The sequence below is a fragment of the Pyxicephalus adspersus genome, chromosome 1 (genome assembly GCF_032062135.1).
Source record: "Pyxicephalus adspersus chromosome 1, UCB_Pads_2.0, whole genome shotgun sequence".
In the NCBI taxonomy this organism is placed as follows: domain Eukaryota; kingdom Metazoa; phylum Chordata; class Amphibia; order Anura; family Pyxicephalidae; genus Pyxicephalus; species Pyxicephalus adspersus.
In genome coordinates, this window is record NC_092858.1 from 23,364,420 (window position 1) to 23,392,256 (window position 27,837).

At 35.3% G+C, this 27,837-nt stretch overlaps 1 protein-coding gene across 1 annotated transcript in view; it reads left to right on the plus strand.

Moving 5' to 3' along the window:
- POSTN (periostin) overlaps positions 1–27,837 on the plus strand; it is a 47,703-nt gene that overhangs the window by 13,980 nt on the left and 5,886 nt on the right. Inside the window, exons 3-21 of the mRNA XM_072398657.1 lie at positions 4,407–4,471; positions 5,219–5,376; positions 5,660–5,824; positions 6,986–7,132; positions 8,128–8,269; positions 9,593–9,805; positions 11,444–11,578; positions 12,408–12,556; positions 13,546–13,682; positions 16,534–16,664; positions 16,777–16,907; positions 18,246–18,348; positions 19,001–19,017; positions 19,561–19,663; positions 20,598–20,639; positions 22,436–22,534; positions 22,954–23,049; positions 25,477–25,560; positions 27,022–27,102. Coding sequence (XP_072254758.1) covers positions 4,407–4,471; positions 5,219–5,376; positions 5,660–5,824; positions 6,986–7,132; positions 8,128–8,269; positions 9,593–9,805; positions 11,444–11,578; positions 12,408–12,556; positions 13,546–13,682; positions 16,534–16,664; positions 16,777–16,907; positions 18,246–18,348; positions 19,001–19,017; positions 19,561–19,663; positions 20,598–20,639; positions 22,436–22,534; positions 22,954–23,049; positions 25,477–25,560; positions 27,022–27,102 — 2,198 coding nt within the window. The remainder of the gene's footprint in view (positions 1–4,406; positions 4,472–5,218; positions 5,377–5,659; positions 5,825–6,985; positions 7,133–8,127; positions 8,270–9,592; positions 9,806–11,443; positions 11,579–12,407; positions 12,557–13,545; positions 13,683–16,533; positions 16,665–16,776; positions 16,908–18,245; positions 18,349–19,000; positions 19,018–19,560; positions 19,664–20,597; positions 20,640–22,435; positions 22,535–22,953; positions 23,050–25,476; positions 25,561–27,021; positions 27,103–27,837) is intronic.

Sequence of the window (27,837 nt, forward strand, 5' to 3'; positions counted from 1 at the left end):
GAGTAAATGCTTCTTGCTATTAGGGAGAATGTCACCCTTTCAGGAAGTCAAAAAGATCATTGGTGTCTATTAAACTGACCTGAACCCGTACCAACCTCCCGAGGAATCCTAGGGTTTTATGGAACCCTAGTTGATAAAACACCGATTAAGCAGTTGGCCAAATGCTTTTATCATCTCCTACCCTGCCCAAGATACTATTCCAGAAGAACCTTATTAGTTTAAATAAGCATCTTACGCAGTTCTCTCAGTGTTATTATACACACAGGCTATTAGTGTTATACAATAATCTGGCAAAGTTGTGATCAACAGATCAAAGGGGACCCAGTGTTTGTGTGATGTGTTTATTTTATCATGATATTATGGAGATGCAATGAGCCCTGAGCATTCCATCAATGTCATACCATGCATCTTCCCATGTGATTCTAACCACACAAGATATGTGTCGGCAGGCAGTACGTGCCTTGCCTGTTCTGTACAACTTTAGATCCTTTCTTCCTTCTGTTTACACCACAATTTGGCTTGGATCTAAGCCGAGCTTTGGTGTAATTAATTCCTGTGAGAAGTGGATTACAATAATCCAAGATAAAGTAATTTGTCAGGATCACATGTTTCTATTTTATGTTACAAAATAATGATCTTATGTGGATAAAACAAAACTTAATGTGTATTTAAAAGAAGAGCTGAACAAAGAGCTAAGCAAACAGCTAAATACACATAGTGATGCAGTTTTATCAAGGGGACCTTGCTGTGCTCTCCTCCATTCATCATTTTGCCCCAGCGGATTGAGGAATAACATTGGAGGAGCACTGTACACATGTCTCATTTTTGCCCAAGACAGGAACAACCATTTGTCCAAGGTGACAACCATCTGACATGTGTACAAAGCTTTACAGGTCTTGTCCTTCCCCTTGTCTGGTACCGGACACAAAGGGGAAAGCAGTAGATAGGAGGATCTCATCCCTTTGCTTCTCTTTATTATGTTGGCTATTTTATTACCAAGTAAAGCCATTTCGGTGTTTAGGCCGCCCCCCATCCCCCAATACCTAAGATAGAAATCCTGTCCTGTATCTATTTCCAGTGTGTAGATAAAATGCCTCATTTTGTAATATAATTTATTCTTACATCTTAATCTGCTGCAGGACATTTTTGCTTACTTGGCCTGTGTCCATGTTTTCTAATTGTTTTTCTGCAAATTCAGCAGTGATGAAACATATTAATCATTCCAGACAGTCATCTAAGGTCTTCTTTATGGGTGTTTAGTATATTTTGTATTGCTGACAGGGAAAAAAACACAAGTAGAATAGTAATATATTTCTGTTCTAGCATGTTATCCTATCAGTACAACACAGTCTCAATGGAATAACCAGACCTTTCCTTTACAAAGTATGGGGTGGTGGGGGAAAGATGAGGGCAAAATATTAGTTTTTGAGAAGATTTTACCCTTTATTTTCCTGGAAGAAAATAATTTTGTAATGAAGAAATGCATGTGAACTTAGCAGCTATTATTTTACATGGTGAGATTATTAATTACAGCACAAGAATCTTGGGACTTCTATTCATTGATGCAATGGGACTTCTGTGCATTGATGCAACAAAGGGTACTTATGGTGGGGATCTTGACACATTCACATTGAAGGCAAATATGAATTAGAAGGGGTATATTTAATATTAAAGTCTGGGGCTGGGGGTTGGAGGTTTTTGGAAATTGCAATGTTTTAGGAGACTGAAGTCAAAACTTTTTGCCTTAGATTGATAAATAGGCATTTTCAATGCAAGTTTTTTTGCTAAAAGTTTTAAGAGATGTATTATACCTATTTATAACAAATGAAGTTGGCTGGTTTTCCTTACATCTAGCAATTTAAACAATGTGTTTCTAATGTAAAGCACTCCATGTGGCAGATTAAATGTTAAAGTTTATGTCCAGCACTATTTTTTAGTTTTATAGAGAGCAGTGATAGGTTATTTTGTGTTGCGTGCACCCTACTAAGGAAATTTCCCCTTTTAGTCCCTTCCTTAAGATACAACAGGAACAAAAGCAATCAGAAATGTTCACCTCCAAAAACAAGCCTTTTTGCATTTAGGAATTTACCTTTATTTATTGTTGTAAAGGCAACCCAAAAAGTTGGATTTACCCTAACTTTCTGTTTAAGTGAGAATGGTCAGGGGAACAAATAAAGGGGGTGAATGTTCCCATGCCAGGGAAAGTAATATGTCAGTTCTTTACTTTATACAAAACTTGAACCAAAAGTATTTTTAAGGGTTAGGTAAAATATCATGGGTTGGGTGTGAGCAGGTTGATTTATCAGTGTAAGTCAATGGGCCAAGCTAAGATTAAAGGTCAGGGTGTGCTTGATTTACTTTTCCAGTTGTTTTCACCTTTGGAAGCACAAGAACTTCCTGGCACTGGTTTCCTAGCTTTAAAACTGCAGAAGTAATTAAGCCAAATTATTACAGTTATTCAAAATAATTTTTTTAAGGGGGTGTTTCACTCCTCTATCACTCCTTTCTTTGTGTACACATAACTGTCTTGTGTATATTTATACACACAGAGTTATTTCTAAAACATTACATATTTCTTCTTATAATTACAAGTATGGATTTTCAAATTCTATTTCAAACTTTGTGTATAGGGTAGTATGGTGGCGTAAATCGTTGTCTGGCAGTAGGTTCCATGTAAAGTGCTGCATAATTTTGTTGTTTTATTTTATTACACAGTATTTATATAGCACTTACATATGACATCACTTTACAGAGTCCATAGTCATGTCACTAGCTGTCTCTCAAAGGAGCTCACAATCTAATGTCCCTACTATAGTCATATGTCATTAATGTAGTCTAAGAACAATTTTGGGGGTAGCCAATTAACCTAACTGCATGTTTTTGGAATGAGGGAGGAAACTGGAGTACCCGGAGTAATCCAACACAAACACAGGGAGAACCAGCAAACTCCATGCAGATAGTGTCCTGGCCGAGATTCGAACCTGGGACCTAGCGCTGCAATGGCCAAAGTGCTTTGATTTGGCCAGAATATTTCTCAAAGTGTCTGTGTGATATATTCATAAACAGGAAAGTATTAAATAGATAAGTAGAGGATGTTTGCACAAAAACATTTTATAGCATTCTTGAAGTATCATGTGTAAGGTGTTCTCTGTCTTTTGAGATTTCATACTATTTATTTATTGACAGCAGAGCCAACAAGTGAGGAAAGTTTAGATGTGGCATAACCAGCACACTCCAGATCATTACCGTAAATTACACAATAATCCAAAAAAACTTCTTAAGCATGCTGCATGCCAAGAGCTTAATGTAATTGGATTTAGAGTTCTATCTGATAGAGAAGAAAAGTCTTATACTGACCTGCCAAAATGTTTAAATATTTTTACATTTAAAACAAAAATGAGTGCTTCTCCGCTATATTTCTCTGTAGTTTAATGTTTGCTTTAAAACTATAAAAGTAGCTTAGTGGAGAGCTATGGGGCATGTAAAAGTTATGATCACATATAATTCATTACTCTTCAATCTCCTTCCTTTACTGCCCAATATTGTGCTACATGGCAGATCAGACATTGTCTGCATTAACATTAAATGGTAGGACATTGACATTTAGACAAGAAGCAGCAGCATTCACAACAAGAAAGTAATACTGGAGGTTACACTTCATGGAGTTAGGTGTACAAAAGTGAGTAGTCTACAAAAGTGAGTACAGTTACTATTGGGGTGCTTCTTTGATAATTTGCCAGTTATGCTTCATACGTGACCAGGTATATCAGTATTATAATTATGTTAAAAATCAAGTTGTTTACATGGCATCATTTGATTGATATAAAAAACCTATATAGTTCTATGGAATAAGGTATTCTTTATTTCAGTAAGTGTTTATTAGATTTATTAATCAGCATTGTGTCAGGTTTTTATGACATGGAGCAGCCCAGAGCTTCCAGAACAGCTTGATAGAGTCCTGAAAAGTCCTGCTTGACCTTACTTTGCCATCATAAGGGTAGTCCACACAAGAACAGGTCCTCTTATACCTTTCGTTTTTCCAGCAAGTTCAGAAATTCAAATTCAACGACTATGGAAATAAACCCACTAACCAGCATATTCCAGATAAAACCATATATGCATAGTGGATCCAGAGGAAGACATAAAAAACCCTATAAAGCCTGATTCAATTTGCTCCAACAAGAAAAAAAAAAAACGTCCTGATCTCGCGAGACAATTGGATGTTCCCTGGAGTACTTTATCAAGTTTTCAGGAAACATTCTTTCCCATTGGCTGCAATTATTTTATGAATCAGCTCACCAGTGAGTCTTCCTGATATAAAATTGTGATATTGTTTCTGTGATGCTCAAACATATATACACTTTCAAGTTTCTCCTTTTTTAATTTTAAATTCTCTTTCTAAACAGGACTGTTCTGTACGAATGCTGCCCTGGATACATGACAATGAACGGTCAACAAGGATGTCCTGCAGGTAAGAAAAATGGAGATTCAATTCCTAGACTTGTATTTATCAACATTACTCATAATATTATGGAAAGATGCATTTAGTATCCATGTTCATACAGTAAACCTGTAATGAATACATAGCCAGGGATTACCTTCTGTGAAAAGAAGTCCAGAGACATTGGTATCTGAAAATATATTCACATGTGCAGTTATCCCATAAAGGACATCTTAGCTACATCCACTGTCACATACTGAGAATCTGGGTCAGTTCTTCATTGTCACAAGTGGCCCACACGACACATAAAGATCCCTGGTTGATGGTAGTGGATGAGACCAAGCTTGACTTTTAGAGGAAACATTGAGCTTTGTATATAACTGCAGCTCTTTATATCTTTGAATCTGATTTTTGTTATTACTTTTTTCTATCATTCATCATTTTAAAATATCTATGGTCATTTAAAATATCTATGGTCCTTGGAGGACACCTTTCTATGTTTTAGCAAAATCAGGATCAGATCTGTTCTTTGAGTAATATATACCAGTTTCATGTTACAATATAAACTATTTGAATTATATAGTTTTGAAAAATGACTACTAAGTAAGACAGGTTACAGTACATTCTGCACTTTTAAGGGAATAATTGCAGGCAGGATACAGGCATTTGGGTAAAATGATATTGGTTCTGAATGGTAATACATCAACCATTGATAAAAAAGAGTGAACAATTGGTAACATTTAATTTAAATATATTTTCTCCTTTTTCTATTTCCAGTTGCTCCTATTGACCACGTATATGGAACTCTTGGAATTGTGGGAGCTACCACTACACAAGAGTACTCTGAGAGGTCAGAACTGAAGAATGAAATTGAAGGAGTTGGCTCCTTTACTTTCTTTGCGCCTAGCAATGATGCATGGGACCTACTGGATACTGTAAGTAGATGAGTCTATTATGTTTTATATGTTTTTAATTTTTAGACTTGAATTTGAAGTCCGACTGACCTTTCCAATAATGTTATTGATTATACCATGTTTAGGACCTTTGCAATCAGCAAATGGCTTAAAAATTGGGGCTTCCAATATAGCTTCTATTCAGTTATTCAATACGTAAAATTAGGAATAGCATTGCATAACATTGATCTGTAGTATAATAATGGTAATACACATGCTATTGGAAATGTATTTCCTAACTTTTCCCTCTGATATTATGTTTTAGGAAATCCGTGCATCACTGCTGAGTAATGTGAACATTGAACTGCTGAATGCTCTGCATTATCATATGCTGGATAGGAGAATGCTGACCAAGGACCTTAAAAATGGAATGACTTTGACATCTATGTTCAATAACCAACCTCTCCAGATAAACCATTACACTAATGGGGTAAGACATTCCCTCTACAGCTTCTCATCATTAGACACTAGATAACTGCTAAGAAATAATATACATTAGTTGAACATATGGCCTACTTTTGTTACTTTGATGCCTCTTTACTTCTTCATCTTATCTTTTTGCAATTGACAGTTTCCTAAGCACTCAAATTAGGATGAAAGAACTCTTTAAACTACTTTTTAAGATGGATATTGTTTTAAAAATGCAAAGTCATTAAAATAATTTGACATTTCCTTTCAACTTTAAAGAAGTATATGAGTTCTTCCACAGACTAAAATAATACAGACTAGATACAAAATGAAAGTTTAAATGCACTTGGAGCTACCCACCCATCATATACATATGGTTTTAAATATACAAGTAAACAATTCAATGTGCTTTCAAGACTTCTGAGAGGTGTTGGTGACATTACTATGCCTTACTGCTGCCTTCGGTGAAAGTTGTGAAATCCCTCAGGAATGCTCTTTAACCTATCTCATGGATTTCCAGAACCCAGCTGTCCAGGGAGGTGTGGGGACATCACCACCCTAAACTTGTTGATCATTTAAACATAAAGTTTCTACATTTTGTAATATACTACATATACTACACTTTTACATATACTGCTTTGTATACAGCAGTGTATGCTCACCTTCTAATAGTGTCTAGATTTTCACTGCATATAGATAGGTAAAGGTGAGAAAATTCATAATAAGTTAGAGTTCCATCCAACTTTATGTCCCAGAGACAAACAAAAACAGAGAGGAAACCTAACTTAGAGGGAATCACACATAACTACAGATAATAGTTATATTGGCAACATGCCCACTAAGTTCAAACAAAAGACAATAAATACATCAAAAGCCGGCATATACAGGGCCTTAAACCCATTGATGAAAGCCAAAAAAATCCTTTATATCCGCATTATATTATGGTAAAAACTGTGCTTTATGACCACAGACATCCCCAGACAACACAGTAAAACTTTCATTCTTCCACCTTAATTTGGAAATTTGAATTATGCTTAAATATACTAATTTATATTTGAAAGACTAAAATGGAAACTAATGCATGACAACACATTTTGACATTAAGGTTATTGATTAATGAAAATGAAGCTAATGCCAGCGACATATTTCATAAATCCTGTATGTTTTTCTTGTACCTTTGCAGATTGTCACCGTTAACTGTGCAAGAATTATTCATGGTAACCAGATCGCTACAAATGGTGTTGTTCATGTAATTGACCGTGTTGTCACAGCTGTTGGAAACACCATTGAGGACTTTATTGATGCTGAAGATGAGCTGTCATCTCTCAGAGTAAGAACCTTTTTGTATTTACATAAAATGCTGTACAGCTTTATGTATCATGCTAGCTGGTATACTACAATTATCTTCTTCTATGTGATTATGAAGTCAGTAAGTCTAGGAAGATATACAAAATTGTTAGAATGTCGCTGGTTAATTTACTAATGTGTGTCTTCGGGTTACTATGCTTGGGCTTTAGTGTTTAATGTTTTTAAATTAGAAAGGCAAATAGCTACATTTATATATATGAGTTTTTTTTAGATGAAATGTAATTTCATTTATTAAATCTAGTCCTGAAATTTACAAAGTTTCACCAGAGAACAAGACGAGTTGTTAGTCAAACTTTTCTCTAGTGTACTCCAAACTTGCCTTTTCATAGAAAGTTAACTTTTCTTTATATATCCCTCTGCTGTATAGCAAAGGTTATTTTTTAGTTTGCCCTCTTCCTCACCTGGGTAAGTTTGACTGGCAGTATACTCCTGAAGCCATCTGAGATACCCACAACATATATCCCAGGAGGCAGCAGATTACATTTCCTAGCACCAACTTTTGCTGTGCAAGATCTGGTGTAGCATAGTCAAGGGACATGGTGGCATCATCAAGAGGTCGGCTGCAGAAAACCAAGAAAAGTGCAGTCAGCTCCTAATAATGTCAGAGTTAAAGATTGTTGCATGATGAACAAGAAACTCTTAGATTTCCTGGTAGGGATTAGTATATTTGTAGAAGAATTTATTTTAAAGAATAGTGTAGTCCTCCATGAGAACTGCCAACAGAACTGTAATGACTAGTTGTCTTATTTGCCTGTCGGCTATTTCATGTGCATGTCAGGAAAGGTTCAGAGCATATTCAAAAGTAGATGACCCTGCTAGATATATCATTGCGATTGCCTGAAGGAAAACATTTGCATAGTATTTAAAAAGCAGCTGAGCTGGTAGAATTAAAACTGTTAGAAAAAATAATACAATAAAAGGCAATTAAATAAATGAAATGTTCCATTGCCATTTTAGGCTGCTGCTATTGCTTCAGATCTCATGGGGAAACTTGGAAAACCCGGTCAATACACTCTCTTCGCTCCTACTGATGAAGCTTTCGCAAAGCTTCCACGAAACGTTCTGGAAAGGATTATGTCTGACAAAAAGGCAGCTGAGGGTATGCTGTATATTCCAGCTATGTTTATGTGAAATTTACTGATGGTATATGTTATCTGTTATCCATGGACAGAATCTCTACATAAATAAATAATGGCATAGCCTTACTTCATAAGTGCATTAGCAGAATAGAATAAACACACATTACTACCATTAAATAAAGTTATCCAGTGACTGTCTGAAGCTCCACTGTTAGTTACCCATCTCCATCATTTGGAAACTATAGTAAAGCAAGGAGAGGAACATGCCACATGAAAAATGTTCCTATAAGAAGTTATTCCAAAATTTTAATAGAGGTAAATGGATAATATGGATTAAGCCTAAAAAAACATAATAAATGTCATAACAAAATAATAAACATAAAAACATGCTGTACATATCGGAAATACGTGCACATTTTCTAAGTTTTATTCAAATAAAGACTCCACAAGTAAAGTAAAAACAGTTTATTCATCAGCCCAAAAGTGTTGTGGACAGATGACACGAAACATGTGTTTGGACTTTATTGTTGTTAGTCTTGTCCATATTTCTTTTGCAAAAACCTTTTAAACCCACTTACTCTCCCATCTCAACATGGTTGCCCAGATGTTAGCACTCTGTGATTTGCAGCGCTAGGTCCCAGGTTCCAATCTCGGACAGGACAATGTCTGCGTGGAGTTTTCAGGTCCTCCCCATGTTTGCGTGGGCTTTCCCCCACATTCTGAAAAACACGCAGTTAGGCTAATTGGCTTCCCCCCATTGGATTGTGAGCTTCTACGAGAAACAGCTAGTGACATGACTATGGATTTTGTACAGTGCTGTGTAATATGATGGTGCTATATTAATACTGAATAACAGGGGTCGGCAAAGTTTTATGGCCACTAGGCCATTTATAATGTGGGCGGGAGCACACTAGACCGGACCCACCCTAATGGCTCCACCCACCACCAGGGAACACCCCCTGAAGTGAAATCCCTCTCCTCTGTATGCATTGCGGAGGAGAGGGATTTACCTTTAGGGAGCTTTCCCTAATTACCGCAGGGGTATCAAGTATCAAGGCGGGATCGGCCAGGGGGCGTTGGGCCGGAACGGACTACCGGCTGGGCCGTATCTGGCCCAAAGGCCGGAGTTTGCCGACCCCTGCTTGTATAATAAAATATTAATCTCTATAACATTGATTCTCTCCTACACAGGAAATGAGTACTCAATCTATTAAGTAACAGTTTTTTTTTTTTTTTTGCACTTGTGAAAGGGAAACAACTAAATGCTTTTAGATGTATATTAAACAGACCAAAAGTGTAGAACATTTAATAATGTTTACAAATGTTTTCTGTACACATTTTAGCCCTGGTGAACTATCACATTCTGAACTCCGTTCAGTGTTCTGAGGCCATCATGGGAGGAGCAGTTTTCGACACCTTGGAAGGAAGCCCACTGCAGATTGGATGTGATGGAGACAGCTTGACTGTAAATGGAAAGAAACTGGTCAACAGGAAGGATATAGTTACAAGCAATGGCGTCATTCACTTGATTGACGAGGTTCTTATTCCTGATTCTGGTGAGTAGATGACTATTACTGGATAGCAATATATTTAAGACGGGACAGTACGAGAAATCTGCAAGGAAGAGAAATGGCAGGGGTCGATATATATTCCGAATCTGAAAAAAATCAAGAAAATTGTATGTAATGGTCATGAGATCAGCCCTAGGATTATGGCCTTAGATGAACTAAATAAAGCAGTTGCCACTTCCATTGTGCTACAAATTTAATCTGGACAATCCCAATTCTTCATGGCAGCACAGGATAACATCTGAGACTTTTGAGCTCATAAAAACACAGACTCTAACCCACCAAACAGCCCTGCCTGGCAAGGGAAGAAACCTAATTTCTGGTTGTGAAAGATTTGCAGGTTTCTCCTGCACCACCAACATCAGGTGAATGGACAGAGAAAGGACTTGCAACAATCTAATCTACTTGTTCCTATGCCACCCTTCTCTTTCCCTACTTCCGCTCTTTGCCCCGCAGCACAACTGCTTGGTCCCTCTTGCTTCTGTATAGCCAGGCAATCCTGAGCAGTGGAATTAAAGAGGCTGTCGCCAAGAAAAAATTCAGATATTTGTACCATGTACATTAAAATACATCTAAATATGGATTAGTTGCTTCAGAGCTGCAATCAATTTTGTCTTTATCTTTGAGAAGTTTCACTTTAACTTTGAATCAGTAGTGAATATTTAAAAATTGGCCATGTAGGTGAAATACAGGGAAATCTTAAAGATACAGAGACACAGATAAAGACACAGAGGCCCTGATTTATGAAAGCTCTCCAAGGCTGGAGAGAATACACTTTCAGAAGTGAAGCTGGGTGATCCAGAAAACATGGAATGCTATTTGCTAGCAAATGTTTTGAATCCTGGACCAGATCCATTCCAGGATTGCTGGATTTCCCGGCTTAACTGATGAAAGAGTATTCTCTCCAGCCTTGGAGAGCTTTCATAAATCAGGGTCAGAGACTCAAGAAACATGGAAAGTTTTACCATTTTTAAATTTCATGCAAATAAAAAAAAGTTTTAGATATATTTAAAATCATCAGAACACATCTGGGATTCTATAGGGTCAAGCCTGAGGAACATTGGGAAAGTATCCTTTGATAATCTGCAGGCTCAGTTTTGTCTCCTAAAAGTGCAGCCTTTTGTTCTTTGCTGTTTTTGTTAACTGCTGAGTTTGATAAAATGCACGTATGTCAGCCCTGAGATTATGAATGTTACAGCACAAACATCCTTTAAGTGGTCTTTGTTCCAAGAAAGGTTTTGGATAAAGAAGGCTAAGAAGTATTTGATTTTTTACAAACAAAGATAAATGCTTGAAAGGCTCTTCAAAAAATGTGAACTCATGAAACTCCATCAGGGCCGGTGTTTTAAGGATACAAAATGAAATGAGTTCATCTGTATATATGTAACACACCCAAAGTATCCCAAATGTAACTTTTTCTCTGGCACCTTTAGGTGATTTAAAATGAACATTTAATTGAATTTAACTGTATATACAAACAAAGAATATAATTTGTTCAATGTTGTCTTTTTCTCGTATTCTCTTCATTAGCAATAAATATGTCTACATTAGTTAGTGAATATGAAATGGATTTGCATTATTATTTGAAATCATCAAATTATTTATTTTCTTTTTTCACATGTTTAGCTAAGCAAGTCTTGGAATTGGCAGGAAGCCAACAGACCACTTTCACTGACCTTATGGCACAAATGGGACTGGCAGCCTCTCTAAGACCAGAGGCCGAATATACTCTTCTGGCACCATTAAATGATGCTTTCAATGGTAAGAAAAATATATATTTCTAATATAGGATTTCAAATGCAAATATACATTTGTTATTTCCTACTACATCTATTTATTTAAGACTTTATTCTACCATTCATAAATGGTACTCCCTTGCTGCATCTCCTTATCTCCCCTATGCTGTATTATCTATAGAAATACAGAACGACTGTCCATGGGCAAAAAGTAGAAATTGTTTTGCCACACAGGGAGTCATTTTGTATTTCTTGTAATAACAATACAAGCCAAATTGGGGAAGCGGAACTGCAACTCAAGCAAGTAGATCTTGCAACTGTTGCACAGGGATATTAGAGCATAGTGGGGATTTTAATCTGCTGGTGACTTAAAGTGAACCTGTAATCTGCCTCTGAGCATTTAGAAATTCTTAAGTCACAGTTCATAACCTGTAAAACAATTAGTGTTAAGTGAACATGCCGGTTGTTTGTTCACAGTTTAGTGAACTACTTAGTATAGCTGTCCCCGAACACCAGTTCATTTTGTCCATTTGTATTAAGAAAGCTACTGTCAAACAAAAAGTATCAAAATTGGGGCAGAATGCATGCTCAAAAGACATGTACAAATGCTAAAATATGCTTGGGACGGACATAAGTTTATATCTTAAAACTAAAGGCTGCTTTTATTCTGCCTTCTCTGATTCCTCCGTCTGATCTTCATCTATATGATTGCAAAATGTTTAACTAAAGTTTTTCTTGTTTTTTGGGTTAAGATCTCTTACTATAGGTATGCTGACCCATACAATCCATTTAAGAATATTTTTAGAAGTATGAAATGTTTTGTAAAAATGAAACTACATTTGTCTTCTTTATAGAGGAAACACTGGGAATGGATCAACGTCTCCTTAGACTTATTCTGGAAAATCACATCATCAAGCAAAAGTTTGTCCTTAATGGCCTTTACAATGGACAAGTCTTGGAAACCCTTGGTGGAAAGACTCTCAGAGTGTTTGTGTATCGCACTGTAAGTGTAACCTCTGTTTAATCTTTTATAACTGTATAGTAAAATATGTTTTTAATAAATGTTCCATGCGCCACATAAGCTTTGCTAAAAGTATCAAATCTTTACTGAATCTCGGCTTCTTAGTAACATGCAGTAGTCAGGGTACCTTACATTTAGGAATTTGTATGAGACAGTTTTTCTTGGTATTTGCAAACACTGTGCAGACAGTCTTAAGACAGATTTGCAGAGGTCTATACCAGATTCAAGGATAGGGTGCTTTTACTTTTTCAATAGAACTGTTGAATGGTCTATTAAATGTATTGTTGCAGATAATAAGACAATTCAAGTTACCTAGTTTAAAATGCACCTGAACTCAAGAACACATTTGCAAGAGAACTTATAACTAAAGTCTCCCCTCTAGGACCAATTCACACATACTTTTTGTTTGTACATCTGTTTTCAGAAGATAAACACTGTTCCACTGAACTATCCCTGGCAAGCATTTAAATCACTCCTCCATGTGAACAGCCTAAATTCCTTTATTAAATTAACCATAATACAGTAGAAGCTCGCAATCTTAGAAGCAAATATTGTTATCTCAGACGAGCCTAGATTCAAACTTAACATTTTGAATTAAAATAAAAGAATTGGTTGTATGAGTTATGCAGGAAACATAATTTTCAGAACATGAAGAAGGACATCAAATATCAGCTTGCTGTGACAGTTTGGACAAAAAGTTTTTGGATATTTATATTATTTGAACTTAAAAATGACTTTGAACAATCAGGCAATCCAACAATAGAACAATAAAGAATATCACAAACAATGCACAAATGTGATTTTTCTTGGTTAATCATAATACAAGATAGAAGAAAACATGACTTAATTATTTTGGAAGGATATAAAAATGTTCTATAGGTTCTTTTGATACATGAAAATAAAAATCTAAAAATAAATATGTAAAATTTACATGTTTTAATAAAGATAGAAACTTTGCTGTTTCACATTAGGCTGTATGCATTGAGAACTCCTGCATGCTTCGTGGAAGCAAAGAAGGAAGAAATGGTGCCATTCACACGTTCAGACAAATCATCAAGCCTGCTGAGAAATCATTCTTTGACATCCTGAGCCTGGACAAACGTTTCAGGTAAAGTGTTATGATACAATACATGCATTATGACAATACATGTCAGATTTCCAATGTTTTTCAATATTTACAGGCTGATTCTCTCAATGGTTATCATTTGGTTGAATGGTTTGAATGGTTTGAATGCTTCTTGTATACTTTGATGTCCTGGTGAGCTTTTATTTTTAGGGTTTTGGTATTCTCTCTTGACAGTTTGGACACCCTCAGAATACGACAAATAGGCTGAGTGTGTTATATTGGCACATGTACGTCATATGTCAGAGACTGAAGCTCCTGTACACAGGAAATAATATGAGATTGTAGCATTGTTTCAACTCTTCAGTTAGTAGCGGTTGCAGGATACTGTTCAAGTTTCAGAAAAACGAATTGCTAATGATCAGACTCTCAGGGTGGTTATGGTTGTAACTGCCCAGTCAATGGTTGATTTTGTACTTAGCCCTGCTTACATATTGTCATATGTTTAAAAAATGACTCCATCAAGTTTAACTAAAGAACAAAGATACCGGTAAATTAATAATAGATGAATTGAAAACCTTGTATTGTCATTTCATAATCCCGTAGTTGATTAAGAGGGATTTGGATAGAGGGATAGGGCAATTGCAAACTACTTGTGATCAACAATATTCAGTTTTATTGCCTATTAATATAAATAATATTAAGTCAGTTGCATTCACAAAGACTTTAAAGTAAACAAGTGTTAATAAAAAAAAAAAAAAAATATATATATATATATATATATATATAATATAAATATATATATATATACATATATATATATATATAAAATAATTTTATATGGATCCTTTATGTGTTTATACAAGCTGATCATATTACCCATAATTTGCCTCTTCTCAAAGGAAATAATGACGTACATTCTGGTGCTACATTACCTGTTCTTTAGCTTCCATTAGGATTATAACATATTGCAGAACAAAATTCTGACTTTGCTGTTAATAGATATAGAGCACTCTGGAGAACAACTGTAGTAAACCAGTAGGGTCATTTTAGACTTGTGGTTGTCCGCAGTGTTGAACCGTGGGCTGAACTGCACTCCCAAATGCTCCTATTTAACCAAACTGGACTGATTAGTAACAATTTGGTACACATGGTTTTGGTTGGTGTTGTGACATGGTTCATGAATATGGCATATTGCTTCCAACCATGCGATTACATGGCCACTGCAAACATAAAGGGGCCGTGTGCCACTGCTTTGACCTGCAATATTGTTTGCTGCTCCTGTGTGCAAAGCACCTAATGAAATATAATTTATTTCCCAGGCCCAGTGCTCATCAGCTGCATTTAATAGATAACAAAGCCACAATTTGAAAAGTATTCAATGCAGTGGTTATCACTGCTAAGATTACTTCAGGACACAATGATAAAAATATGTAATCTTTTTTCTTTTACATATCTGTGAGTGTTGAATACACATTGTGTAAAGCCATATATGAGCATTGCATTTATAGAAATAATATCATGAAATGATTCTTACAGTCACCATAGAGAGCAATTGATTCAGTTAACCAAAAGAATTTAATATTACCACAGTTAATTCTTCAAGCAGCAAAATGTAGCCATCCTGTAGCCACATCAGTGCATACCTATGTACAAACCCAAAGGAATACAGCAGATCTTGGTTGTTAGAGGACATATGTGGAAGATGTCTTCCTGTTCAAAATGTATTCATATTCATGTCTGCATGAGATCATGGGCTGGAAATACGAACATCTAATTTAGATCTGCTGACTGAGCACTTTTCATCAATCATTTCTGCATAACCGATTTATGAAACTTTTCATTAACTCCTATGAGCCAGCTAAATGTAGCTAGTAAGCCATTTAAGAAAGCTGACTTCATTTTGGTTTGGCAGAGTTTTATTAAAAGACTTTGGTTTGTGGTTTGTACATTAATTTGAACATTTTTGGGGGATTACAGTACACCACAATGACCCCATTTATTGTACACGATGTTACTTGGGGTAATCATGCGTACAAAATAATTTTATAATGCTGGATCTGAAAATACCTACAGACATAATTTATTCTAGACAAGGTTTATATTACTGGGGATTTTTCAATTTTAGGAGAAAATATTTTGGGTGTTTTCACTCTCCTTGATAGCACAGGAAACTAGTGACTTAAAAAATATTGTTTATAAAGTTCCGTGAAATAACAATAAGTAACAGAAGAAAAAGCGTATTTAATAGAACTGTACAAGGGACAGTAAAGGTGATCAGGAAGTATTAGGGATGTTGTGTATTATCGTTCAACCAATGAAATTTCCATTTTCTGTCTTAATGATAGATATTAAAACTCTATATGGCTTGTAGTAGTTTTTCTATACTATATCAATATATTTCATATATAATAATATATAATATATATATTGTAGATTTTAAATATGTTGCAGCCTGTAAAAGTATTGATAATGGAGTTTTGCCTTAAAAATTCACATGTATATTTAAAAAATGGTAAACATCTAGCAAAGAACAAGAAATATGGCTACTTTTGGTTTGTTTGGTTTGTTGACCATCAAACAGTTATGGGTTTTGTCTGCATCCATGCTCTTTAGGATGCAGCATCTGTAGTTGACCTACGGTAATAGGGTTGATTTACTAAATGAGTTTAAACTGTTCATTAGTCAAAGTAATCACCAAGCAAGCAAGGTTTCACCCATCTTAGTGTATGTGAATTCACTTTGCAAAGAATATCCTATCACATTTACTGAGCTAAGTGAATCATCTCTTGCAACACCTAAACTTCTTTTGGAAATCAATGCCACTGTGTATTATATTTATTATTTGTTTTATTTGTTTGCACTAGTAACCTTTATCTTATGTTTCTGCTCATAGCATTTTCCTAGACCTGATCCAACATGCAGATCTAAAGGATCTTCTGTCAGCACCTGGAGCCTGGACCCTCCTCATCCCTACCAATGATGCCTTCAAAGACCTGAGCACCAGCGATATTGAAGTTCTGAAAAGTAGGTTTGGTTAGGTTTTTAAAACCTGTTCCTAAAGACTACTGACAGGTCTTGATAAAAATTGGTAAGACATTGTTATTTGCTTCTTATGTTCTGTCTAATGTATTACCAGGTAACAAGGTTGCACTTCAAAACATCCTTCTCTACCATCTGGCCCCAGGAGTATTCATTGGTGGTGGATTTGAACCTGGTGTAACAAACATTGTGAAATCTCTCCAAGGAAACAACATTATGTTTAAACTTGTAAGTTACTGTGTTGCCTATCCTTTATATAATATATAAAAAACACTATGCCTCTAATGCAGGGGTGTCAAACTCTGGCCCTTGGTCCAAATCTGGCCCACAACGTCCTTTTTTTGGCCCCCAAAGGAATCCTAAATATAAACTGCAGTTGGCCCACCGCTGCATTGAAATAGCGCCGCTACTGCAATTTCTGGCATCTTCTCTGCTGATGTGTGGCCAAACAATGAACTGTTTTATAGACACAAATAATGCCGGGAATTGTAGTAGCAGCATCACTCACGTCTATAGATCTGCGGCCTCTCTGCCTATGCGTAGCCCGCATTGGACTGTTTGATAGACGCAAGTAATGCCAGGAATTGTAGTAGCGGCATCACTCGCATCTTTAGACTAGTGGCTTCTCTGCCTACGGGTGGCCCTACAATGGATTGTTTTATAGATGCAGGGAATTGTAGTAGCGGTGCTATTTCAGTGAAGAGGGCGTTCCAGCCACTCATAACATTAAGCCCCACATTGGACTATTTTCTTGATGCAGGGAATTGAAGTAGTAGTGCTATTTCAGTTTTTTAATTTTGGCTCACTGTGTATCTGCGTTTAACACCCCTGCTCTAATGCATACTGCATACCCTATCGCATTACTTTTGTAATTGTCTATTTGTTTTCTTCTTGAAAGTCATGCTGCTTTGTCCAGAGCACTTAAAATACTCCTAGTTACAACAGATAGCTAGGAAGACAGAGTTTCTAAAGTCCCTAAAGTAATAATACAGCCATTGGAGACCAAGCTATGAGGTCCAAAAGTACGGGCTGCCAAATAATGCCAGGCTACACAATTAATTTCAATTCCATTTGAGAAGAAATATTAATGAAAGAAAAAGAGCCCTGGTTTTTGTATTAGGGTCTGTATTGATTAACATTTGTTTTGCTTCAGTACTTTTATTCCCAGTACAAATCAACAGAAATTTAAAAGCAGGTTGAAGAAAGTTAAAGTAACCTTAAAAGGTCAAAATCAAATCAAACAGGTTAAATGTGTCTATGAAGGAACTCAGATGGAGCTCAGAAGAATCTCAAACTGATCTCAAATGCATCTGAAAGTGTGCAATATTTGTCAACACAAGCTCTTACACCAATCAATATTGCCTTTAAGTGGCCCTGCCAAAGCTATCATCTTATACTGAAACACAATATATAAATAAAATATATCTTGGTTGGAGAATTCTCCTGCTAGCTACTGTTGTCTGATTTCCATATGTCTGAGCTTAAAGTACCGTATGTCTGAGCTTAAAAACTCAGTTGTACCTTTTTGTGAATTATTACCTAATAAATAATAATTTGCTTTCCTAGATCAATGACTCCATCAGCATAAATGGTCTTGGCTCCAAGGAGAAAGATCTGATGGCTACCAATGGTGTGATTCATGTAGTAGATAAACTTCTCTTCCCTGCAGGTTAGTAATAATAAAACAATATTAAACATCATCACCTCTGATATTTTCCATTGTATTTGGTTTGTGGGATAAAATTGGTTATTCATTAAGTGTTTGTAAGATTCTCTGGTCATTAATTCCTTTGGAAAGGAATTTTAATCAAATCTTCAATATATTAGGCAGTGGATCAAGTTAAACTTCAAGCTTTTGAATTTATCTATGCAGTCAACGTTTTCTAGAGAAGAATGTTCACTTTTACGCTTGCAAAGCACCGTTGTTTGTCATTTGCGTAATACTGTAGAGGGGTACCATGAGTGGTATTTTGTGCCGTGGCAAAGTCATTTGGTGATTAACAAGAAAGTGGAGAGAAGTTAAGGAGGGATCAGCTAGAGGGTCGGGTTGGAAGTAAAAGGGGAGGAGAGTAGAGGGAATAAATTGTGGATGTAATGGAAATTCGGGAGAGTTTTTTTAGGGAGAAAATGTATGAAGGAACTGTTGGGGTCTTGGATGGTAAGAATCCTGGTGGTATTTATTTGGGAAGGCAACCCATTGGTGGGGTGCCCCATTAAAGGTTAAGGTGTGGGACCCCTGAGGCAGTGCTGGGCGGCTAGGGGCCGATGTGTGGTATATGCAACTTATACGTGGTTGGATATGGACTTTACCCTGTTCCTAGACCTGCAGCCGGGTTGGGTAAATTTGTTGATTTGTTGGTTGGTTGGCATAGTGTAATTGGGCACTGTGGTTTAATATGGGTATATTAAGGTTAAATGGTTGTATATGTGGTATAGTAAGTTATTTATTTGGTATGGTAATTGTATGTTATTTGTATGTTATTTGAAATGCAAAGTTATATGTTAATTTATGGTTACTTATGTAAAATTTAAAAAGTCAGAATTTTTATTCATTATTTATTATTGGTAAAAGGGTTTTTTTATTTGTTAAATAAATGACTGTTTGCCAGCCATTTTAAAGTCCAGCAAGATGTCAGTGTTTCCTTGAGGGGGGGATGTTGGTAAGCTAAAAGGTGGGGGGGGAGCAAGGGTTTATTTGTGGTAGGGTACAATTGGGGCTAAAGATCTGAGCTACCCTGGTCATACATTTAAAAAGCAGCAGTATGACCATACAATACAATGGTCTTACCATTGCTTAAAAAATCACATTCATGTTCACATTAACAATGTTGTTCTTTACAAATGTGCTCAGTGTATGTTGGCTTTGAAACACTAAAACCAGCAGAGTGCTATTAAAATAAAGTATTGTTTCTTTTTAACAGAGCCAAAAGTAATCACAAAAGTTATCGGTGGTGGGACTGAGACAATTCGCAGAGTTATCCCAGGTATGCAAAAACTAGTGTAATGCATGTTTTGTATTGTTCTAATATTTTTTAAAGAATGCTTTTGTAAAAAATAGTTAATTTTATATATTTTAAAGCAATCTGTCCTTGACATTAAGGGTAAACAGCAGACTTATTCATTTAGCAAAGTACAAACCTTTGTAAACTTTGTATCCTATGACAGTATACAGAAGTTTTATTGGTATCAGCCAAGGTTAATGTGCTTTGCACTTACATTGTTATACCCTGTCAAATAACATGAACTATGAAATATGAAACATATCTGTTATGCCTTTCTATGTTTTTGATAAAGCATATAGGCAATAACACATCCCTATACAACCATTTAACTAATTTATATAAAATATTGACAAAAAAAGATTTCATATAGAAGCAAGTATTGCTATGTAATATAGTGTCTCCCTTAATTCAATCCAGAACCTTGAGTATATCTGGATGAATTGGAACCTCTGGAAATATATATAAAAACTTTTTTTCTATATGGAGTAGGAGAACAAACTGGAAGAAGTATATTGCCTTAATTATATTGCCTAAATAGGGAACAATATCATACCCTAGATAAGAATTATTGTCCACTGTATCCAGAAAGGTCAAAAAAACCTTTAAGGCTCATCAGTAGCCTGTCAGAGCTGTACATGTATTGGCTTCCATTGTGCATATAATAATAGAATCACTGTAAAATAAAAGTATTTATATAATGCTGACTGGGTAATTCCATAACTGGATTGCCCATTAACCTAATAACTTGCAAGGCAAATTTTATTATAAATATGGCCATTCCAGTGAAGGTTCTTAGATTGGTCTTTTATGTCTGGTAAAATGGGTCTGTAAAAGCCCATACTGGAAAGTCTTGCTATACACAACAGCCAGTTATAACATCAGGCTTGATATATATATTACTTTACAAAATCATCAGATGGGGCTGTGGATCAAGAATTCCTTGTGGATGGAGACTCAGGTATTTTTGAAAATGTTTTTCCACTTGGATTTTGAAACACCATGCTTGTTGGCCATGCAGTCACACAACCACGTACCAAATATTCTCTTTGCTCTCACTATTATTCCTTTGCCTGCTGATTTGCCTACATTTGCTTTAATTTATCCTTCACTGTGAAGAGTTGTTCATAGGTTTGTTTTGCATGTGATATAGTGCAAAGAATTCAGTTGTTTGATATTTAATCTGTTCACTATCAATCACAATGCATGCTTCACAATTGATGGGCACCACTACTATTGTAGTTTATCAAATAAATGTGTACCTCCAGGTCTTCTCATTGCATATGACTTCTTTCCTAAATACTTCTTGTCCTCACATTTTCACTGATCTGTTCTTTCTGCTTTCACATGCTGCACCTGGGATGTTTTTGTTCCTAAAGTCACAGAATGACCACACTTGAAATGGTACTAATAACATTTTTTGAGTTTATGAAAATAAGATTAATGTAATGAAGGTAATGTATAAAATATCAATAAAAATGTTTCTTTATCTATAAAGATTTATTGATATAATGATATCAAAAATGATATTGAAATGTTTCTTTATGTAAAACATGGGTCGGCAAACTCCAGCCTTTTGGCCAGATACGGCCTAGCCGGTAGTTCGTTCTGGTCTAACACCCCCTGGCTGATCCGGTCTAAAGCCGGCCACCAACCAGTGGCTCCAGAGACTGATCTGCCAGGGGGTGTTAGGAACTACTGGAGCCGGAGCCGCTGGAGCTCCGGTGCCACCTCCTTGCTCTGGCTCCCCTATTTACTGCACCAGGCCTGATACTTTTGCCGCCGCGGTAAATAGGGAACGCTCGCTGAAGGTAAATCTCTCTGCCCCGCAATGGATACGGCGGAGAGGAATTTCACTTCAGGGGGTGTTCCCTGGTGGGGTCGGGGCTATTAGGGCGGGACCCAGAGTCAGGCCTTGTTTGCTCCCGCTCACTCCTGTAATGGCCTAGTGGCCATAAAAGTTTGCCGACCCCTGATCTAAAAGAACAACTGAAAATGCAGACAAACATTTGTGTAAAAGTATTTTGAACTTCTTTTTGCAAAAATATCTTTAGTTAACCCTTCTCTTAATTCACGGTAGTCCACTAAACTAAAGGGGATTTACTACATTATTTGTAAATAATATTCTTTTTGAAGCATTAGGAAAGCCTTATAGAACTTAAAGTGGACATAGTTGACCTTTACAAAACCTCTGGCCACTTGAATCATTTTTAAAGTAACTCTTTAATTGTAAAACCAAAAAATGAATCCCTACAACAGAGGAACTTTGATACTTTCATCTAGTAAGGCTTATTTATCCTACTTTCACTCTGAGTCCTCTATCATTGTCATTGCTTTTGGCCACCTTGTATAATGTTTTACCTCATTTAAAAGAGTCTCCTCAGCTAGTACTTTGCTTCTCATGAACTAGCCCATCCACTTCTCCAAGGAGGACTCAGGTAGTATAGTTGCCTAAATGTGGTCTTATTCTCCATTTTCTAGACAGGGATTGAAAATAATCTATCCTCCATGAATATTAATTAAAGGTTTGTGATCTGCATCACTGCTATCTATTTCCTATACATGTTAGACCATAGAGACTGAAGGCATGAGAATAAGTTTAAACCTTCTATGAGTCAATACCACTCGCCCTTTATTTGATCAGTATTCCATAATTTACATTAGGTGAAAAATACTTTCCTCATTTGTCCTAGGGGCATGTTCACCAAAACTGTTTGCATAAGAGTAAAAAGTAATGATTTTTCCTTATTATTATAGAGTCCACCATTACTAGAGTTACAAAGATTGTTGAGGGAAAACCCGAAGTCAGAGTGATACCAGGAGGAGAAACCAGAATTACTAAAATTATCCAAGGAGGTAAGTTATCAGCTACTTTGGGGGTTATAAGAACATTTAATAGTACTGTTTGTCAATTAGGATCTGATAGTATAGTCTACCATAAGCTTACCTTGCCATAGTAATTTTAATGACTATCATAAGATCGTGAGTATGTAAAAGAGCATGTTAAATTGATGAATGGACTCATAAAAATCTTCATTCCTTCATCAAGTCATACAGTCATTGAAATCTCTATCCCATCATCATCCCGTCATTTCATCCTCTAAATTTTCATTTTTTATTATTATTAATATTATTATTAATATTATTATTATTATTATTATTATTATTAATAATAATAAACAGGATTTATAAGGAGCCAACATATTATTTTAATGGATTCATTCATCTGATCATCTGAATTTTTTGCTTATTTCTTCTTATAACCTTCTTTTCAGAGCCCTCTATCACCAAAATCACCCAAGTTGTAGAAGGAGAACCAGAATTCAGCTTGATTAAAGAAGGAGAAACTAAAATAACCAAAGTCATTCAAGGTAATAATATTACATTCTCCCAATAATGCATATAATATACTTTTACCTATTTCACCCATTTTCTCAGCATCATAAGATGAAAGTCTGTCTACATATGCTTTACAAAACATTAACACATACCGGTAATTAAATAAAAACATTTGTTGCATAACCATTCAGAAGCTCTGCTGATGCTAAGATGCTAAGATCAGCCAAATTATTGCCAATTTTTTCCCACACAAATACTTTTAACCATGAGAGACTGGAATGGTGTATGGGTTACCCAAGCTTCTTGTTTTCTTCTTTTCCTGCATTCTATAATTATATAAAACAAATTATAATGAAGGCATTTTTTTCATTGCATTATTCAAAATATGATTTGAAAAACTGTTTTTAGCTTTTTAGTTTTAGTTTTTGTTGAAAAGATATTTATGTTTAACATATAAAATTAATGATTAAATTGTCTGTCTCATTTGAATGTGAAGAATTTTGACAATCGTACACAAATTATTTAGACTCACCTGAATAATGTGGCCAGCTACTGATGTTCAGGGCACCAGCACTTTAGCCATTCAACATATTCCACCTAGAGTGCACCATCCTCATCTCTGTGGCATGGTTAGTATTAACAAATTAGTAACAAATCCTTGGGGGTGTTCTATGTACCGATCCCCTGACAGCTTCCTGTAGAGCATATATCTCTGAAATTTAGTGACTATAATGAGATTTCTTTATGGCTTTGAAGAATTACATGTTCCAAGGTATGTGAAAATAGGAAGTAGGGAAATACAGTGAGCCCCAGTGAATTAAGTTCTGCTATACTTTTGTGGGTAATATGTGACTGGGCATTGTCATGTAATTGGAATATGTTGCAGGACTTTTGCAACACTCTTAAAAGTTTGTTCACCAATTTTGGAAGGGAGTCACAATACTGGTGGCTGTCAAAAGCCAACTCAATATGACTATGCATTTGTCATCCCAGATCACTGTTTAGATTTGCCTCCCAAGAGAAACCAATGACTGGATTTTTTTGGGTGTGAGGCTTCCTTTTATTGCATTCACTGTCATTTGGTGTATACAGTGTGATGAAGTAATCATGATTCATCACTAGTCACCAAGTGTGCAAAGAAGTTTAAATCTGAATTGTGTATTGCCATAATTAGGTGTTTTAGGAAACAATGGCCACATTAAGCAGATGAGTCTAAAACACTTTTGTTCAGCTCTCATAGTGCACTAGAGTGACAAAAGTGGTTGAGATAATTTACAACTGTATGGCAATTGTGTGTATATATATTTATATATATATATATATATATATATATATATATATATTCTCTATGGGCCACTTGGAAGTGGTTGAGGAGTTCAGGGATGTGAGTAAGTGGGAACTACCAACAAATCCTTAAGTAAATTGTATACTTTATAAAGCTTGTGCATCAGATACTGAATTTGCGAACTTTGAACTTGTATAGTTTCTCATACAGGAACTATTAGATGTACCTCAAATGTGTGATTCTTTTATTTTGTTTTTACAATTAAATGATCAGAACCCATCATGACTAAGATCACTAGATTGGTTGAAGGTGAGCCAGAATTTACACTGGTTAAGGAGGGTGAATCTCATTTGACAAAAGTGATTCAAGGAGGTAAAGTAAAAAGAAAGAATCTATTCTGCCTTCCTTTACCTGAATTTCTATTTCTTACTCAAAATATTCCAATTCTTATTAATAATTTAGTAAGGGGCTAAACAAACTTCAGGCCTCTGCTTTTCTTAAATTGTACAGACAAGAAAAATGAATTCCTTTTTTTAAGAAATATTTTGCCTTTTGTTCCTTTTATCAATTCTAATTTTTCCTTAGATATGATGACTATAAAGCTTGCAGCTCTGTGTTCCTAATTTCACAGCTGCCTAATTAAAGTTAAATTATTAGAAATTTAAAAAATGAAAAATTATTCTTCTAGTTATTTATTTCCGATCTTTTCTTTTTTTAATTATCATTTTGAATCAAATTCAAATGTTATAAATTGCAATTCTTTTGTTTTTGCTTTTTTACAATCAACTTTGTTAGAACCCATTATTACTAAGATCACTAAAGTGATTGAAGGGCAGCCAGGTTTTAAACTGGTAAAGGAAGGCGAAACTCAAATGACTAAAGTGATTAAAGGAGGTAAAGTAAAAAGATGGGTTTTTCAAAATTCTGTTCTTCAATAAATTCTCTTCTAAAGATCTTCTCAAGTTTTATACAAATCACTCAAAAATAGTTCACATTTTCAGGCTAAGGAAGTGTATCCCACCAAGAAAATGGTGAGCCATATGCTTTTTAGGCCTCAAAGAAAGAAAAACTTTCCACAAAATTAAATTCCTATCTATTTTATTAAGTTCTTTTGGTAGAAAAAGGTGGTAGAACAAGATTGTATTAAGATCTTTGCTGTTTAATTTGATTATAGGTCCTGAAATAAAATACACTCGTGTCTCCACTGGTATCGACGGTGACATTAGTGATGACGAACTTAAAAGGAGGCTAGAGGAAGGTTTGTATTTACTTTATGATTCTATAATTCTATAATTGGAATTTACAACTTATTTTTTAGTAATATACAAATAAAATAAATATTTATATATATTTTATATATTTTGGTTTATCCTTAAATTCAACTTAGATGTTGTAGGGGAGGGGTACTGCTGCCTATTACACTAATATAAGTCTTCCAATAGAAATACTTTAAAGGCTTCCTACCCCAAATTAGCTGATCTAAAACAGGTAGAAAGTTGTTTTATAGCTGTTTTATTTTCAGAAAGTAAAAAGTAGAAAATTTATGATTACATACTGATAAATTGATAAATTATTTATTTAGTGTCCCTTTAAGCTTGATGGTATTAAAAAAAAACAAATTCACTGGGTACACCAGGGAAGAAGTTTATTTCTACCCAGGGATAATAGTGAATACTGTGTTTGTAATAAACAAAACTCTTTACTCTTAGCATCTTAATCCATGGTTCCTAACTATACTTAAAAAATCTTGATATGGGATATCAGTGACCTATGTTACATGACTTGTTGATTTTTTGTTCTTATTGAATGCTACAAATATAGCTGAATACTATAGATCAGTGTTTCCCAACCAGGGTTCCTCCAGAGCAGGCATGCCATACAGGTGAATTGGGATCTACCTGTAGATCTCAAAGGCGGAGTAGATCGGAGCCCTGACTTTCAAAATAATCTCTACTGCGCACAGGAGTCAAGTTTTTATTGTTGGTAAATCATTTTGACTTGGTGATTTAAAAAAAAGTAGCTTGCAGGCCAAAAAAGTGTGGGCACCCCAGCTCTAGAGGTTGCTGGGGGTTCTAATGGGCAGTAGCGCCCCTCAGGTCAGTTTAACATATTCCAATGATCTTTTTTGCTATCTGTAATGATGGCAGCCTTCTCGATGGCCAGCAACATAAGAGGCATTGTTCTCCCTGTCCGCAATGCAAATGTTATGTTCCCTGTTGATATAGTATTTATAGAAGGGGTCCTCTGAAGACCTGAAATTTATTTCAAGGGTTTCCCCATGTAAAAAGATTGAGAAACACTGCTATAGATGGATAAAAAAGGCTGATTCAGTTCAATTTTTTTAAATCTTTGGAAGAGAACAAATTATCTGGTCAGGGTAATAACCTGATTGGTTGTTTGATTTAACAAAGGATGCTGGTTTGGCACAAATGGTTGACTACATTAGGGTCATAGTTGGGAAAAGTATGTTAAATTTAATTTTTATATTCTGATTATTATAATTTGATCATTTTTTTTGGAAGAAAAATATAATTGTTTATGTCTGGGTATCCATTCTTCACCTGTTCATGAATCAAATTATTAGATATCTTTGGGGTAAAAAAACAGAGTATTATTATTCCTTTTTCCTGAGCTAATAAGCACTGCTGTATGGGTTATTTGAACTCTGGTTCCTATATACATTCCTGCACATTGACGCCTTAAACATGTGTCCTATCAGAAGTCACCAAGGTATCCAAGTTCATTGAAGGTGATACACAATTACTTGAAGATGAAGAGCTGAAAAGGCTTCTCCAGGGAGGTTAGTGAGTGCAACTGGGCAACTAATATTACATAACATAGGTTATGCTGGTGATGGTAAGCTATCTAGTGTAATCATTTCTTTTGAAGACTAAAGCTGTATATGATTTTACGTTCTATATGGATACTCAAAACAATTTGGACTATTTATGGTGTAAAAAAAACAAAACAAAATAAATTGGGAGCTTTGTTTGTGATACAATTTAGTCTTTAAAAATTACTAACAAAGGGGACAATGAAGATTTGTTTGCTTAATTTTTGGCATAAATAAAAAAAATGTAAAAACACACATTTGGATTAAAATAAAACAAAAACAGAATAATAACAAAGCAAATATTCATTCCTCCCCTAAATCTCCTTTGTGGCATGTGTTTGGTAGTTCTTTGGTAGTTCTTTACCAATGTTGAATAAAATAATACTTTTTCTCTTTTAGCCCTTTCCATTATCTAACCCCAGATGATTTATAAATGAATAACAATTAAAAAACAATGCATATTTCCATGCTAACAGAATGCTATATAAAAATAATATCTAAATATGAATATGAATACAATGTTAAAATATTTGTTAAAAGATGCTCGTGACAGATGGTCATCATTTACAGAAACTGATTATAATTATATTGAGTGTTGGATATGGCAAACCAAAACTGGATTACAAACCTGCACATTGGATTTTATGATTAAAAACATATTTGTCTGACCGCAGCTTTGACATACACAATCATTCTGCGACT